Source organism: Scyliorhinus torazame, chromosome 1, assembly GCF_047496885.1.
Source record: "Scyliorhinus torazame isolate Kashiwa2021f chromosome 1, sScyTor2.1, whole genome shotgun sequence".
Taxonomy (NCBI): domain Eukaryota; kingdom Metazoa; phylum Chordata; class Chondrichthyes; order Carcharhiniformes; family Scyliorhinidae; genus Scyliorhinus; species Scyliorhinus torazame.
Genome location: NC_092707.1, coordinates 314,262,376 through 314,280,395, shown reverse-complemented (window position 1 = coordinate 314,280,395; position 18,020 = coordinate 314,262,376). Strand labels below are relative to the sequence as shown.

Genomic DNA, 18,020 nt, shown 5'->3' with positions numbered 1-18,020 from the left:
CTGACATCCTCTGCACTTATTCTGCGTGGTCCAGCCCGACTCTCAGGGAACCCTGACATACCACCCATCAAATCTGATCTTCTAGGTGACTTTCTCCAAGGTCAGGTTTGTATAGCTGGGAAATGTCCAGACTCTGCACTCCTGATGAGGGAGCGAAAATCCAGGCCAAAATTGTGGATAGTGATGTTCCCCACCCAGAGTATATCCTGTGCATTCTGTACCCCGAGTGCTTCTTCTAAGTGGTGTTCAACTAGGTGGACTACTGATTCATCAGTTGAGGGAGAGAGGTACGTGGTAATGAGCAGGTTTCTTTGTCCATGTTTGACTCAATGCCATGAGAATTATGGAGTCTGGAGTCAACACTGAGGATTCTAAGGGCCACTCCCTCCTGACCACTGACACCTCTGGTGTCTTTGTCCTGCAGCTGCAACAGGACATCTCCAGGGATAGCTATGGAGGAATCTGGGCCATTGGCTGCAAGATATGATTCAGTGAGTATGACTGTTGTTCAGGCTGCTGCTTGACTAGTCTGTCTCTCATTTTTCACCCACGTCCTCAGACGTTCGTGAGGAGAATTTTGTAGGTTCGACAGGGAACAGTGAACCTTTGTCATGCCCAGTGTGTAAGTTGATGCCTGGTGATCCATCAGGTTTTATTTTTATTCAATTTTTCTACAGTGGTTTGATACCACTGGCACAGAATATGCAAAATAAATCTTTCAATTTGGCTTGAATTTTTCAATTTAAAAATATTGATATATTACCAAAACATTAACAGAGCATAATAATTATTGGCTGAATATATGCAAAATAAACACAGAACTTACCTCCTCACAGCATCTTTATTTTCTTTAACTTTTTCTTCTGAAAGTTTTGCCCACTTAAACTTCATTCCAGACTTCTTTATGACCTCCTTTATCCATTTTTCCTCCAAGATAAAATCCTGTTCCAGGGAGTCTACGTCAATATTTGTGTGGAGTAGAGCTTCGTACACATGATCTGCATTCAGAAAATAATGAATTATTTGAATATATAGAAATATATGCAGATATAACTTATTTTTCTCTTTTTTAGATATTTGTTTTAATACTTTATTTTCCTTATCCTATCATGTTGGGTTTAAAAGGGGAGAGAGATGGAGAGGGTTTGGAGGGACAGTCCGCCTAGGCAGCTGAAGGCACAATCACTAAGAGAGAAAGTAGTCAAGAAGCTGGGAGTCAGAGGAATGGAACGTTACACAGAGTTGCTGGACTAGATGAAGCTACGGAGATGAGGAATGGCAAGCAGCGATGAGATTTGAACACATGGATGAGAATTTTAAATGAGGAGTGATTCAATGGGAGCCAATGAAAGTCAGTAAGGACAGGAATGATGATGATAAACGTTTCCGGAAAGGGGACAATAGGTCAACTAGATGAGCTTCGGAATAGTTGACCAGAAGGGACAAAAACAGCAGCAGACAGACTGAGTTATGAGCAGACACCATTGATGTTAAAGAGGTAGGTTTGTGTGATGGAGGAGGTATGGGGATTAGAACCTGAAATACAGGGTCAAATAGGATGCTGAAATTACAAACAGGCATTGCCTTCTTCCAGACCCTTCCATCAGGCAGAAGGTACAGAAGTCTGAAGACTCGCACATCCAGACAAAGGAATATCTTCTTCCCCACAGCTACGTGACTCCTCAACGACTCCCCCTCGGGCTGATCTGTTCCCTGTAAGAACACTATTCACGACGCCCTATGCTGTTCTTGCTCATGTATATGCTTTGTTTGCTTTGTTTGGCCCCTTGTTCCACACTGTAACCGATCACTGTTTGTCGATGTACCATTTGTCAATGTTCTCTGTTGATTATTCTTTTGTCTACTATGTACATACTGTGTACGTTCCCTCAGCCGCAGAAAAATACTTCGGTACATGTGACAATAAATCAAATCAAAATTTGGTTCAGCTTGAGAAAGTGGCCAAGTAGTGGGTGGAATTGTTGGCAAGAATATGTATTTTATGATGCTGCATGATTTTAACTCTGTTCACTTAGCAGCACGTTTGTGGTGTTAAAGTGACTATCTGCTGAATTCCCAGTATTCATGCCTTTCATCAGTTTAACTCCTGTTTTGGGGGGAAATGTAGGCTACATGCCCCACAGGCTGGACGTGTTGGTGTCCTTGTTGATATGGAAATTCAGGGTCCAATTACAATAATTCATAGACCAGTGAAATTTTAATTTGGAATCACAGCTGCATTGCCTGATCCATCATGGAAAGCTGATAACACATAGGATCAAGGGTCAGAAGTGGCCCAAGGAAGTTATTTAATTCTCCTGAAATGGTTCTGTGTCAATCAGAACAAGAAGCGTTCTTCTGGGCCCCTCACCCCCAGGGTCTTCTTGCTGTACCTACAACTACGCCAGGACCTGTTTCATTGAGTCCAAATTGGTGACCTGCAGTTTATTTCAGATTCCAGCACCTGCAGCAATTTGCTTTTATCCATTCCAACCCCATTAGCTTCGGGTGGGAATTGGCACAGCAAAATTTAAATGGAGCTGAGAGCTATAATTGCTTGTGTCCCACATTGACTAAGTAATAGTCCCTTCTCACCAGCACCAGGTTAGAAATTGGGGCTGGCTTTGATCTTCTCAAAGAATAGCTGGAGAAAATTGCAGCTGAAACACGATTAATTGGTGAACAAGCGGTCTGACGGCACGCAGGGAAGGAGAGAGGGTGAAGAGAGGTTTAGCTGGATATCGTCAGCATACACAGGAAAACTGAATACACATAAAGAATAGCACCAAGGATCAGAAGCCATGTAGATGAGAGGAGGGGGTGAAAGTTGAATCCTTGGGAGACTCTGAAGGTGAATAAAAATTCTACCAGACCACGTCTTAGACAATAAACTATAGAAGACAATTTATAAAAATCATGTTTGTTTGTTTGTTTTGCTTATTGTCACGTGTACCGAGGTACAATGAAAAGTATTTTTCTGCGAGCAGCTCAACAGATCATTTAGTACATGAAATAAAATAAAATAAAATACATAATAGGGCAACACAAGGTACACAATGTAACTACATAAACACCAGCATCGGGTGAAGCATACAGGGGTGTAGTGTTAATGAGGCCAGTCCATAAGAGGGTCCTTTAGGAGTCTGGCAACAGCAGGGAAGAAGCTGTTTTTGAGTCTGTTTGTGCGTGTTCTCAGACTTTTGTATCTCCTGCCCTCTCAGACTTTTGTATCTCCTGCCCGATGGAAGAAGATGTAAGCAATGACAATACAACAAATTTACTGTAATATACAGAACAATAATAATAATAATAATAATCGCTTATTGCCACAAGTAGGCTTCAATGAAGTTACTGTGAAAAGCCCCTAGTCGCCACATTCCGGCGCCTGTTCGGGGAGGCCAGTACGGGAATTGAACCCGCGCTGCTGCCTTGTTCTGCATTACAAGCCAGCTGTTTAGCCCATTGTGCTAAACCAGCCCCTAAACCTCCTCATATGTAGGGAATGACAGCAACATAACAAATACTGCATTTGAGATAGAGTCCTTTGACAATAACTTAAAGTGCAGTGTTCTGGTAATTATGGAGCCATTAATTAACATTTGACCAGGAACAAAGAACATCAAAATATTTATATCTTAATGCTGCATCAAGTTCCTTTCCAATGTCAAATTAGTGAGAGATCTGCCCTTACCTATTGAGCAGTTTCCTTACAGGGTTACTTTTAAAATAAAGTCTGAAGGTAAAAGAGTTACAAATAAAATACTAACAGCCAAATGCCTTCCTGACTCGTACAACATTCTGTGTTCCCTTTTCATCAACCAGACTGAAATTTTTCTTTCTGTGAACCTGATTTTAATCTTGAAGTATAATAATGAACAACAAAAATAGTAAATAGGGATAAAATAATGCATTTTGTCACTCATGCATCATCCTATCCAAGAAGAATTCAATTAATGATGCTCTCAATCTGAGTTCTAGGAACAACGTGGTCCATGACCTGTTTTCTTACCTTTGGAGCATTTGCATTTGTTTGGTGTTTGTCCAAGGTTATACCTTGTGGACAATGTTTGCACTTCCGTGCTTTCTATTCATCGAAGTAAACAGGCAAAAAATCAGTTTGGCATGGAAAACCTCAATCTGCAAGTTCCAGTTCTCCTGGGGTGCCCACAATAATACAAAATCCCAACGTTGACTGCAAACAGCCTAAAAGTACTGCTTTAGACAAGGTAATTAAATCTGATGGCCTGTCAGCAACATCACAAGACTGGGCTGTCATGGTTATTCAGGAATCACAATATACCAGAGACTTGTAGGATGTGTGCGGTGGCAAAGTAGCTCACTGCCTGCACAGGACATTGAGCAAAGGCTTACTAGACTTGGTTGTTGCTCTTCTGCATTCTACAACCATGTCACATCTCTTGTTTTGACTAGCATAATTGTATTCATTTTATGCTTACCTGTATCTTTATCCATTGCTTCTGCAAGTTCAAAGACAGTCATTCTTTGCTTTATCTCCACTTCTTTTTTCACTTGCTTTTGTTTCACTGGAGCAATCTTATATTTATCTTTCTTGAAAGAGAGAAACAGGAATTTACAAAAGAATAAACTCGTAAAATACATAGCGCACGAGGAACTTACAGTACTGCACTGGATGATCAGCCTAGATTATGTCCTCATTATTCTGGAAACAACTATGGCATTGTATCCAACATTGGATAATTACAAAAGAGAACAGACACTTAAAAACTCAAAAATGCCATAACTTGCCACAACCAAAATAAAATAATATTCAAAACTATTGTCTCCATGAGGCATTTGTCATGACAAGGAAGCAAAATCCCGAATTAATAAGGGCATATAGAACTTTTAAATAAGACATGTGTTTTTAAGCCAAAGATGGTTGAGGTGTAAACTCTGACAATGCAAATTCAGTCACTGCCTGAAATGCTGCGGTGTGACAATGGAATATCACAACCTTTTTCCAGACAGGGACATATCAAAAACACTAAGCAATCAACTATAATCTCCTGTGGAGATAATGGAAGCTGAATATCCCCTCAGCAGGAATCATAATCCTGTAAATTAAATCCCAAGCCGGTTTGTGATTTTTGCCTTCCAAGAATACAGAGGAGACTGGAAAAAAAAGCCAGCTGAAAACTTGGTCAGTGTGGACTAGTACTGCGTATGTCAGAGTGCATGACACAGGAGCAAGGAAAGACAGCAGCAGTCAGCCCTGATCTGTCAAGTAAAATAAAAGTCTCTCTCTCTGATGGCTGAAAGTAAGTCAAGTCAGCAAAGCCATGGCTGAAAAGGAAGCAGGACAACTGCTCTCAGCTAAACCCTGTTCAACTGCCCAAATCAGCAGATAGAAGATAGAACAACTAACTAACTAGTCTCATTCCATGAAACGATAAGATATTGACTGGCCAGTTTTGTGTATTGCAACATCCAAGAAAAATCATGTTTTTTAGATTTCAGTTTATTGGCTTTCAAAGGGAGATAAGGAGCAGACAGAGAAGGTGCATTACAATACAATGGCGTAGCTCCACCCCCACCATAAACAAATAAACACAGACAAAAACTATCCAAAAATAAAAATTAAAAGTCAACAGTAATTAAGACAGAAAAAAAGGCTGCCATGTACAATAACATTTCTCAGTAGATTCGCTTATAGTATATTTCTTTTTCTCCAGATTAAAAAAAAGACATCAAGTCTTCTAACCAGGATGAAACAGTGGGTAGCTTGGGGGACTTGCAAGTTAATAGAATCCGTCTGCGGGCTATAAGTGAATGACATCTGCCTTAAGACTGGCCAATTCAGATGGGACTCCGAATAATGCTATCAAAGGTCAAGGCTGCAAGCCAATATCGAGGGCTTTGGAGAGAGTGTCAAGAAAGGACGACCAAAAATCAACCAGCTTCGAGCACAACCAGAACATGTGGGTATGGTCTGCAGGGGCAAGTGAACACCTGTCACATCTATTGGTAGTGTTTGAAAGAAAACTTGCTAATTCTGGCCTGGGTGAAGTGAATTCTGTGCAAAGCTTTAAATTGAATTTAACTTAACCAAGCACAGGATGACGTGGAGTTGACCCTACGAAGCGCTTCCTCCCACCAGTCGGCTGCAGTGTAAAGCCTAAGGGCCGCCACCCAGTCATCTCTTATCTTGTGAAGAGGAGAGGGTCTAGAGGACAGCGCAAGATCATACAATGTTGAGATAAGACCTCTGCGAGATTGGGGCAGAAACAAAATCTCTTCCAATAGTCAGTTTGGAGGTAGTTGAGGAAAGAATGGGCAATGGGAGCAAACAAAACTACGGGCTTGAAAATAATGGTAAAACTAGACTGAGGCAGATTAAATTTGGCAGCAAGCTCGGTGAAACTACAAACAGATCAGTAAAACGTTCAAGTCCTCTCTCCCTCCACAAGACAAATGCCAGGTCAAGCTTAGCAGACAAGAGTAAGTGGTTGTTACAAATAGGGCCCAATAGAAAAAGAGTGGTAAGTTTAAAATGTTGATTAAATTGTTTCCATATTTTTAAAGTAGAAATCACAACGGGGTTTGACTTGTATTTAGAAGGAGATAAGGATAGCGGGCCACAAGTTAAGGCAGGACGTGAGGATGAGCCACAGGAACGCGCTTCCATAAGACACCAGTTTATACTTGAATCTTGACACCATATTAAAATCTTTTGAATATTAGTTGCCCAATAATATTACAGCACATTAGGTAGTGCTGGCCCACCATCCCGTCTCCTTCTCTGAAGTATCGCTCTATGGGTTCTAGGTGTTTTGCCAGCCCAGGTAAATGTTGAAATCAGCTTGTTTACCAGAACAAAAAATGATTTAGGTAAAAAAGATAGGAAGACATTGAAAAATAAATAAGAACCTGTGAAGAATGTTCATTTTTATAGATTGAATTCTGCCAGCTAAGGAAGGAGGCAAACTGATCCAGTGCTGTAAATCCACTCTAAATTTGGCGACAAGGTTTGTAAAGTTCGTTTTATGAAGAGGAGCAAGAGAATGTGTTATGTTCATACCCAAGTAGAGAAAACCAGCAACAGATATACGGAACGGCAATAGAGCTGACCGGGAAACATTCACTTCTGTTGATTTTCAATTTATAGCCAGGGAATGAGCCAAAGGTGCTGAGAATATTCATTATGTCATCATCACAAACAACAGGGTTAGTAATAGAAAATAAGTCATCAGCATACAAGGACACACGGTGTTCCATACCAGCTTGGTGGATATCCTTTGACAGTGTTGCTTATTGTGGGAGGCCCTTAAGACAGTCATTAGGGGAAAAATAATTTTCTACAAGTAACACAAGGAAAGGATTGGGAGGGTGGAGCGGCAGAGGCTGGTAGATTCCATCCTTGAGGTGGATCACCTGTACTCACTTGCCCCTAAACTGGAGTTGTTGGAGAGTAGGAATAAGTTGCAGACTAAGCTAATCTCAGTGGGCAAGATAGTGAGCCAGCTGCAACGCTCGAGGGGGACATTCTACAAACACGGGGAGAAGGCCATTGTCTTTCAGCGCACCAGCTAAGGTGGCTAAAGCTCCGGGCCCAGATGGATTCCCCATCAAGTTCTATAAGAATTTTGTGGGGCAGTTGATCCCACTGATATTGGACATGTTTAATGCCTCCTAGGAGATTTTGCAGATAAAGGACTCGGGTGGCATGCTGGTTTCCGCCCCATCGAAGGTTAATACTGCATTTGAAGCCTTTTATCAAAGTCTTTATATATCGGAATCCCCAGAGGAGAGTTCACCCATGATGCAGTTTTTGGAGGGGTTGTCCTTCCTAGTGGTGCAGAGGGAGAGATGGGAGGAATTGGAATCCCCATTGGGCTCTGAGGAAATTATGAAATGTATTGGTTTAATGCAATTACTGTCATATTAGTCTACTCTCCATCATCAGCAAAGTGATTGAAGGAGTCATCAACAGTGCTATCAAGCGACACTAACTCAGCAATAACCTGCTTACGGATGTTCAGTTTGGTTTCCACCAAGGTCACTCATCTCCTAACCTCATTAAATCCTTGGTTCAAACATGGACAAAAGAGCTGAATGCCGGAGGTGAGGTGAGAGTGACTGCCCTTGACATCAAGGAAGCATTTTACCGAGTATGGCATCAAGGAGCCCCAGCAAATCTGGAGTCGATGGGAATCGGGGAAAACTCTCCGCTGGTTGAAGTGGTACCTGGCACGAAGGGAGATGGTTGTGGTGGTTGGAGGTCAATCAACGCAGCTCCAGGACATCACTGCAGGAGTTCTTCAGGGTAGTGTCCTCGGCCCAATCATCTTCGGCTGCTTCATCAATGATCTCCCTTCCATCAGAAGGTCATAAGTGGGGATGTTCGCAGATGACTGCATAATGTTCAGCACCATTCGTGACTCCTCAGATAATGTCCAAATGCAGCAAGACCTGGACAATACCCAGGCTTAGGCTGACAAGTGGCAAGTTACATTTGCGCCACACAAGTGCCAGGCAATGACCATCTCCTACAAGAGAGGATCTAACCATCACCCCTTGACATTCAATGGCATTGCCACCACTAAATTCCCCACAATCAACATCCTGGGGGTTACCATTGATCAGAAACTGGACTAGCCATATTAATACTGTGGCTACCAGAGTAGGTCAAAAGCTAGGAACCCTAGTTACTCACCTCCTGACACCCAAAGCCTGTCCATCATCTATAAGGCAAAAGTCAGCAGTGTAATGGAATACTCTCCAGTTGCCAGGATGAGTGCAGCTCCAACAACACTCAAGAATCTCGACACCGAACATCTGGTTGCGGCTATGCGGAGCTAAGTCGCACAATCGGCGGCTCCCGCAAAAACTGACTTTTGGGCTCTTTTCAGGGCCCCCAATGGCACTATTTCGACGTTTCCCGGTGTGGGAAGGAGTCTATAACAGCTCCCCGTCAGTATATGGCTTCAACTAGGAGCGGGGCGACAAAAAAGGTGGTGGTGGACCCGAAGAAGGTGCGAGGGAAGAAGGACAAAATGGCGGCGGGCGGAGACCAGGCAGCGTGGATGCAGTGGGCGGAGGAGCAGCAGGAGGTTATCCAGCGCTGCTTCAGAGAGATTAAAACGGACCTGCTAGAGCCGATGAAGGCTTCTATTGATAAGCTGCTGGAGATACAGACGGCCCAGGGGGTGGAGATCAGCGAAGTTCGACAAAAGATCTCTGACAATGAGGACGAGATCTTAGGCCTGGCGGTAAAGGTGGAGGCGCACGAGGTGCTCCACAAGAAATGGCAGGAGCGGTTCGAGGAGATGGAGAATCGGTCGAGGCGGAAGAATCAACGGATTCTGGGCCTCCCGGAAGGGCTGGAGGGGCCAGACGTGGGGGCCGATGTGGTCACCATGGGAGCGGCGTCCTTCCAGGGGCCCCTGGAGCTGGAAGGGGCCCATAGAGTGCTGGCGAGGAGGTCCAAGGCTAACGAGCCTCCGCGGGCGGTGCTGGTGAGGTTCCATCGGTTCGTCGATCGGGAGTGTGTGCTCAGGTGGGCCAAGAAGGAGAGGAGCAGCAGGTGAGAGAACGCGGAGGTTCGGATATATCAGGACTGGAGTGCGGAGGTGGCGAAGAGGAGGGCCGGGTACAATCGAGCAAAGGCGGTGCTGCACAGACAGGGGGTGAAGTTTGGCATGTTGCAGCCGGCGTGACTGTGGGTTACCTACAAGGACCGGCACCATTATTTTGAGTCTCTGGAGGAGGCGTGGGGCTTTGTTCAGGCCGAGAAGTTGGACACAGATTGAGGGTCGGGATGGGCGATTGGGGACTGCGGTTGAAATGTTATGTTTATTTTTGTTTCGAGGGGAGCCTTTGTATTGCTCCGGGTTTCTTTTTCTCTGTGTTTTTCTCTTTCGGGTCGGTGAGGGTGGCTGGGGCGGGTTGGGCACTGTTTTGGTTGGGTTGGTCGGGGGGGCTTTTGGAGGGGGGTAGGTAAACGGAACAGGGGGGGGTGGACGGCGGTGAGATGGGGGCCCTTGGGGGAGGGGGAGGCCCGAGTCAGGGGTGAGGGGACTGGGCCTGTAAAAGGAGCTGCGTCAGAGGTGGCGGGGCCTGGTAGGTGGAAAGTGCGGGCTTTTTCCCGCGCTGAAGACTCGAGGGGGCGGGGCCGGGCAGGGAAGCGAGGGTTGTTTCCCGCGCATAGGACGGAAGGGGGAGGGGGAGAGCCTATGGATGGGGACGGGAGAGAAGGGTGTGCCACACAATGAGAGGAGTCGAGGGAGAGGCGGGAGTGGCCGGGGTCAGCAGGAGTCAGCTGACTTGCGGAAGTGCAATGGGGGGAGTAAATCAGCTAGGATGGGTCCTAGCCGGGGGGGGGGGGGGGGAAATCGAGTTGCTGCTGCTATGGTCAAGGAGGAGCTGGAGCGAGTGGGGGGGTCGAGATGGGGGTATGCAGCTGTGGGGAATGGGCCGGGTGTGGGGTGTGGGCGCGTGGCTGGCCGCGGAGGGGGGTCATGGCTAGTCGGCGGGGGAGGGGGGCGGGTAGCCCCCTGATCCGGCTGATAACCTGGAATGTAAGGGGACTGAATGGGCCGGTTAAGTGGGCTCGCGTGTTCGCGCACCTGAAGGGGCTCAAGGCGGATGTGGTTATGCTTCAGGAGACACACCTGAAGGTGGTAGACCAGGTAAGATTGAGGAAAGGGTGGGTAGGTCAGGTGTTTCACTCGGGGCTGGATGCCAAAAATCGAGGGGTAGCGATCTTGGTGGGAAAGAAGGTGTCATTCGAGGCGTCGAGCATTGTGGGAGATAATGGCGGTAGGTAATAATGGTAAGTGGTAAGTTGCAGGGAGAGAGGGTGGTACTGGCCAATGTGTATGCCCCAAACTGGGACGATGCGGGTTTTATGCGGCGTATGTTGGGTCGGATCCCAGACTTGGAAGTGGGGGGCCTGATAATGGGGGGAGACTTTAACACGGTGCTGGATCCGGCACTGGGTCGCTCCAGGTCTCGGACGGGTAGGAAGCCGGCGGCGGCTAGAGTGCTGAGGGGGTTTATGGACCAGATGGGAGGGGTGGACCCTTGGAGATTTGCAAGGCCGGGGGCTAGGGAATTTTCATTCTTCTCACATGTCTATAAGGCTTATTCCCGAATCGACTTTTTCAATTTGAGTAGGGCGCTGCATTGGGTGGACTTGGAGATGGGGGAGGAGAGGGACCAGCGTCCTCTGTGGCGCTTGGAGGTGGGGCTGTTGGCGGACGAGAGGGTGAGCGAGCGGGTCCGAGGAAGTATAGAGAAGTACTTGGAGACCAACGACAATGGGGAGGTCCGAGTGGGGATGGTATGGGAGGCACTGAAGGCGGTGGTGAGGGGAGAGCTGATCGACATTAGGGTCCACAAGGAGCGGAGGGAGCGGGAGGGGAGAGGGAGAGGCTGGTGGGGAAGATGGTGAGGGTAGACAGGAGGTATGCGGATGAGCCTGAGGGAGGATTGTTGAGGAAGAGGCGTAGCCTCCAGAACAAATTCGACCTGGTGACCACCAGGAAGGCGGAGGTGCAGTGGAGGAAGGCCCAGGGGGCGATTTTCGAGTATGAGGAAAAGGCAAGCCGGATGCTGGGGCATCAGCTTCGGAAGCGGAACGCAGCTAGGGAGATCAGGGGAGTTAAGGACAGGGGAGGGAATGTGGTGCGGAGTGGGGTTGGCATCAACGGGGTCTTCAGGGACTTTTACGAGGAATTGTACCGATCCGAGCCCCCACGAGAGGAGGGAGGGAGGGTCGCTTCCTGGACCAATTGAGGTTTCCAAAGGTGGAAGAGGGACTGGTGGCGGATTGGGGGCCCCGATTGGGTTGGAGGAGCTGATCAAAGGGATAGGAAGCATGCAGGCGGGGAAGGCACCGGGGTCGGACGGTTTCCCGGTCGAATTCTATAAAAAATATATGGACCTGTTGGGCCCGCTGTTAGTCAGGACCTTTAATGAGGCAAGGGAGGGGGGGGGCTTTGCCCCCAACGATGTCCCGGGCACTGATCTCCTTGATCCTGAAGCGGGACAAGGATCCCCTACAATGTGGGTCTTACAGGCCGATTTCCTTGCTAAATGTAGATGCCAAGGTGCTGGCGAAGGTCTTAGCCACGAGGATTGAGGATTGTGTGCCGCAGATCATCCATGAAGACCAGACGGGGTTTGTGAAGGGGAGACAGTTGAACGCGAATGTGCGGAGGCTTTTGAACGTTTTCATGATGCCGGCGAGGGAAGGGGAGGCGGATATAAGTGGTGGTGATGGACGCTGAGAAAGCCTTCGATAGGGTAGAGTGGGGGTACCTGTGGGAGGTGCTGAAGAGGTTCGGGTTTGGGGAGGATTTGTCAGTTGGGTTAGGCTGTTGTATGAGGTCCCGATGGCGAGTGTGGCCACAAACAGGAGGAGGTCCGAGTACTTTCGGTTGCACCGAGGGACGAGACAGGGGTGTCCCCTGTCCCCCCTGCTCTTCGCACTGGCGATTGAACCCCTGGCTATGGCACTGAGGGAGTCAAGAAACTGGAGGGGGTTGGTGCGAGGTGGGGAGGAGCATAGGGTGTCACTTTATGCGGACGACCTGCTGCTGTATGTGGCGGACCCGGTGGGAGGAATGCCGGAGGTAATGAGGATTCTGAGGGAATTCGGGGACTTTTCGGGGTACAAGCTCAACATGGGAAGAGCAAGCTGTTCGTAGTTCATCTAGGGGACCAGGAGAGGGGGATTGGCGAGCTCCCACTAAAAAAGGCAGAGAGGAGCTTCAGGTATTTGGGGGTCCAGGTGGCCAGGAGCTGGGGGGCCCTGCATAGGCTTAATTTTACAAGGCTGGTGGAGCAAATGGAGGAGGAGTTCAAGAGGTGGGACGCGTTGCTGCTGTCCTTGGCGGGTAGGGTGCAGTCAATCAAAATGACGGTGCTCCCAAGGTTTTTGTTCCTGTTCCAGTGCCTCCCCGTGTTTATCCCGAAGGCTTTTTTCAGGCGGGTCAACAGGAGTATAATGGGGTTTGTGTGGGCGCGAGGGACTCAGAGGGTGAGAAGGGTGTTCCTGGAGCGGAGTAGAGATAGGGGGGGACTAGCGCTACCCAACCTCTGTGGGTACTACTGGGCCGCCAATGCGACAATGGTGCGCAAGTGGGTGATGGAGGGGGAAGGGGCTGCATGGAAGAGGCTGGAGACGGCGTCTTGTATGGGTACGAGTCTGGGGGCGCTGGCAACAGCGCCGCTCCCTCCAAGAAGGTATACCACGAGCCCGGTGGTGGTGGCTGTCCTCAAACTTTGGGGGCAGTGGAGGCGGCACAGGGGGGAAGTTGGGGCCTCGGCGTGGACCCCATTACGGGGGAACCACCGGTTCACCCCAGGAAGAACAGGTGGAGGGTTTTCAGGGTGGCACAGGGCAGGGATACGAAAGTTGGGGGGCATGTTTGTGGACGGGAAGTTCGCGTGCCTGGGTGAGCTGGAGGGGAAGTACGGGCTCCCCCTGGAGAACACCTTTCGGTACTTACAGGTAAGGGCGTTTGCCAGACGGCAGGTGGTGGAATTCCCGCGGCTACTGCTACACACAGTACAGGACAGGGTGCTCTCGGGGGGGGGGGGTGGGAGTGGGGAAGATCTCGGAAACTTACCAGGTGATGCAGGAGGAGGAGGAGGCCTCGGTGGTGGAGGAGAAAGGTAAGTGGGAGTAGGAGTTGGGAGAGGAAATTGAGGAAGGGACGTGAGCAGATGCCCGAGGGAGGATGAATTCTTCCTCTTCGTGCGCGAAGCTCAGCCTCATACAGTTTAAGGTACTGCACAGGGCACACATGACCGGGACAAGGATGAGCCGGTTTTTTGGGGGTGAGGACAGGTGTGTTAGGTGCTCAGGGAGCCCATCAAAGCACACCTATATGTTCTGGACATGCCCAGTGCTGGAGGAATTTTGGAAGGGCGTAGCGAAGACGGTGTCAAGGGTGGTAGGATCCAGGGTCAAACCGGGCTGGGGGCTCGCAATATTTGGGGTGGCAGAGGAGCCGGGAGTGCAAGAGGCGAAACAGGCCGCAATTCTGGCCTTTGCGTCCCTGGTAGCCTGGCGAAGGGTTCTTCTTCAGTGGAAGAGGCCCCCAAGCGTGGAATCCTGGATCAGTGATATGGCAGGGTTCATTAAATTGGAGAGGGTGAAATTCGCCTTGAGAGGGTCAGTACAAGGGTTCTTTAAGTGGTGGCAACCGTTCTTAGACTTCCTGGCAGAACGAAAGACATTGGTCAATGGCAGCAGCAGCTCGCGGGGGGGGGGGGGGATTTACATTATTATTGTTTTTGTTATTTACACTGAAGGGTCTGAGGGGGTGTATATACCTGTTGTGTTAAGTCGGGGTGTTAATGTTAAGTTATTATTTATGTACGAGGGGGTGGGTATGGGGGGTTGCTTTTCTAGATTGTGTTTTGTACTTAACCCTGTTGGATTCCTTTTTTCATTTTGTTATTGATATTTTATGAAAACCTTTAATAAAAATTATTTTAAAAAAAAAGAATCTCGACACCATCCAACCCGCTTAATCCCTCCACCATCAACAAACACAGGCAGCCGTGTCTACCACCTACAAGATGTCCAAAGATGTGCGGGTTAGGTGGATTGGCCATGATAAATTGCACATAGTGTCCAAAATTGCCCTTAGTGTTGGGTGGGGTTACTGGGTTATGGGGATAGGGTGGAGGTGTGGACCTTGGGTAGGGTGCTCTTTCCAAGAGCCGGTGCAGACTCGATGGGCCGAATGGCCTCCTTCTGCACTGTAAATTCTATGATAGAAAGATGCACTGCAGCAACTCGAGAAGCTTCAGCTGCATCTTCCAAACCCATGACCACTACCATCTAAGAGAACTGCAAATACCCAGGATCCCCACCTCTGGCGGTTCCCCTCCAAGTCACCCACCAACCTGACCTGGAAATATATTGCCATTCCTTCACTGTCGCTGGGTCAAAATCCTCGAACTTGGTTCTTAACATCACTGTGGGTGTACCTACACCTCAAAGATTGCAGAGGTTCAAGAAGGCAACTCACTACCACCTTTGGAAGGGCAACTACGGATAGGCAATAAAAGCTGGCCTAACCAGCGACACCCACATCCCGGAAATGAATTTTCACAGAATTATAGAATTTATAGCGTATTCGGCCCATCGAGTCTGCACCGGTCCTTAGAAAGACCCTACTTAAGCCCATGCCTCCACCCCATCCCCATAACCCAGTAACCCCACTTAACCTTTTGGACACTAAAGGGTAGTTTAGTTTGACCAATCCACCTAAATTGCACATCTTTGGACTGAGGGAGGAAACCGGAGCACCCGGAGGAAACCCAGGCAGACGCAGAGAGAAAGTGCAAACTTCACGCAGACAGTCACCCTAGGCCGAATTGAGCCAGGGTCCCTGGAGCTGTGAGGCAGCAATGCTAACCACTGTGCCACCATGCCGCCCCTAAAAGGGGCTTTTCATAGTAACTTCATTGCAATGTAAGCCTACTTGTGACAATAAAGATTATTATTATCAAATGTCTTTTTAAAAACACTGTCCATAGAGTTACGATCTTCCACTGAGTGGAGGGGGATAAAGTTGGGATGGAGGGATGTTCTTGTATGGAGATGATTTGCTTCTTTATAACACAGACCCAGTCTCCACCATGGATGATATAATGAAGCTACTTAGGAGTTTCGGCTATTTCTCGGGGTAGAAGTTGAATTTGGATAAGAACAAATACTTTCCAGTTAATCCCTGGGGGCGGGGAGCTGATCGGAGGTCGATGCCTTTTTTGCCTTGCCAGATCTAGCTTTCGTTATCTGTCAATCTGGATAGTCCCTTCGCTTCTTAATTCAAATATGCTACTCTGGGGAATGGAGTTAAATCTGACTTGCAGAAGTGGGATAACCTTCCCCTGTCCTTGGCGGGCAGGGTTCAGACTGTTAAAATTAATGTCCTCAGAGGTTTTTATTTTCTTTTTCAGTGTTTCCACATTTTGCTCCACAAATCTTTCTTTGCTTGAGTCAACAAAGTGATAGATTCCTTCATTTGGGCGGGCAAGACCCCCAAGGATTCGTAGGATGTTTCTTCACCAGAGAAAAACAGTCGGTTGGATTACCTTTACCTAATTTGTCATTTTATTACTGGGCAGCTAATATTGAAAAAGTACTGGGGTGGCTCAAGGATCTGAATTCCAGATGGAGGCAGATGGAGGTGTGCTCTTTAGTGGTTCTAGCTTCGGGGTCTTGGTAACTGCCTCGCTTTTTGTTTTCCCCTGCAAAATTTATCTCGAGTCCGATAGTGGTATCCATTCTGAGGATTAGGAGGCAGTATAGACAACATTTTAAGCTTGGCTCCATGTCGTTAGCCACTATTTGTAGGAATCATCTCTGTGTCAGCAGGTTTAGACTTGAAGTTCAGGTCATGGGGGAAGGACAGTCGAGAGAGGTTCGGAGACCTATTTGTGGAGGTTAGATTGGTTGGTTTTGAGGAGCTGCTGGACAAATTCCAACTCCCAAGGACTAATTTATTTAGGCATTTCCAGGTTTGTGATTTCTTGCGCAAGGAGATCTCTTCCTTTCCCTTGGCACCCTCACCCTCCCTTTTGAATAGGATCTTATCTCTGGCCGAGTTGGGTGAGGGGAAGATTTCGGACATTTATGGCCAGATCCTGTAGAGTAATTGGCAGGGTAAACTGGGTCCGGTTTTTAATGGGGGGGGGATGTGGAGTCAGGTTCTTCACAGGATCAACTCAACCGCCTCGTTTGCTAGGCTCAGCTTGATTCAGTTCAAGGTGCACAGGGCTCACCTAACCAAGATGAGGATGAGTGTTGTTTTCACAGGGGTGAAGAATAGGTGTGAATGTTGTGCTCGGTGCCGGCTAATCATACCCATATGTTCTGGTCGTGTCCTAAACTTATAAGCTTTTGGGTTTCCTTCTTTAACACCACGTCAGGGATTCTTGATATCGAGCTGGAGTCTTGTCCGCTGGTGACCATTTTTGGGGTTTCAGACTCGCCGGTGCTACCGACGGGGTGAAGGCGGACGTTCTCGCCTTTGCCTCGTTGATAGCCCATAGGCGAGTTCTGCTGGGGTGGAGATCTCCTACTCCGCCCAGTGCTTCGGCCTGGTTAAGTGACTAAATGGAGTTCCTATATCTACAGAAGGTCATGTACACCATTAGAGGGTCAGTAGAAGGATTCTACTCTAGATGGCAGCCATTAATTTCCTTTTTCCAAGTGTTAGTCACCATTAGCTGTTGGGGGTGTTTAGTTTATGTAGTTACATGTTGAAGGGTTGGGCTTAGTGGGGTTGTTACTTATTGATTGTGCTATTCATGCATCATACCTTTATGTATTTGTTGTTTAGTGTGGCATTGTTTTGTTATAATGAAACATTTATTCAATAAAAATATATATTGTTAAAAGTGTTGATGACTTTAAGATGATGGACAGGGGCTCTATTGCCAAAGTAAAACATAGTGGAGACAAAGGGCACCCTTGGTAGGTTCCCCTGGCTAGGAGGAAGTATTTTGCGTATAGAGAGTTAGTGTGCACATTGAAGTAGGGTAGGTATAGAGAAGACAAATCCATTAAATTCATTTTGGACCAAAATCAAATTTACCCAGAATAGTAAACAAATACTCCACCTGGTCAAAAGCTCTCTCTGCATCTAGAGAGACGGCAACTTCATGGGCAGTCAAGGCAGTTGGGGAAAGTATAATGACAAGAAGATGGTGTACATTTGAAAATAATTGGTACCCCTTAACAAAGCCAGTTTGATCTTTGGATATTAAACCAGAAAGACAAGGCTCCAAACAGCAAGCTAACACCTTAGCTAACAGCTTTATGTCTGCATTTAAAATAGAGATATGCCGATATGAGCCACGTTCATAGGGTCCCTATCTTTTTTGAGTATAAGTGAGATGGAACCTTGAGTCAGCGTTGTGGGCAGAGAGCCTTGAGACAATGAGTCATTAGACATTTTTAATAATAAGGGAGCGAGTGGAGTAGAAAACGTTTTATAAAAGTCAATAGGGAAGCCATGAGGGCCTGGGGCCTT

At 47.5% G+C, this 18,020-nt stretch overlaps 1 protein-coding gene across 4 annotated transcripts in view; it reads right to left on the bottom strand.

The window, feature by feature from the left end:
• Positions 1-18,020, bottom strand: part of mtif2 (mitochondrial translational initiation factor 2) — a 73,780-nt gene that overhangs the window by 43,552 nt on the left and 12,208 nt on the right. For 3 of the 4 annotated variants that reach the window (XM_072507849.1, XM_072507848.1, XM_072507850.1), the window contains 2 exons: positions 4,458-4,569; positions 827-998 (listed from right to left, as the gene is read on the bottom strand). In XM_072507849.1, coding sequence (XP_072363950.1) covers positions 827-998; positions 4,458-4,569 — 284 coding nt within the window. The remainder of the gene's footprint in view (positions 1-826; positions 999-4,457; positions 4,570-18,020) is intronic. The other variant, XM_072507851.1, reaches the window with a different exon arrangement.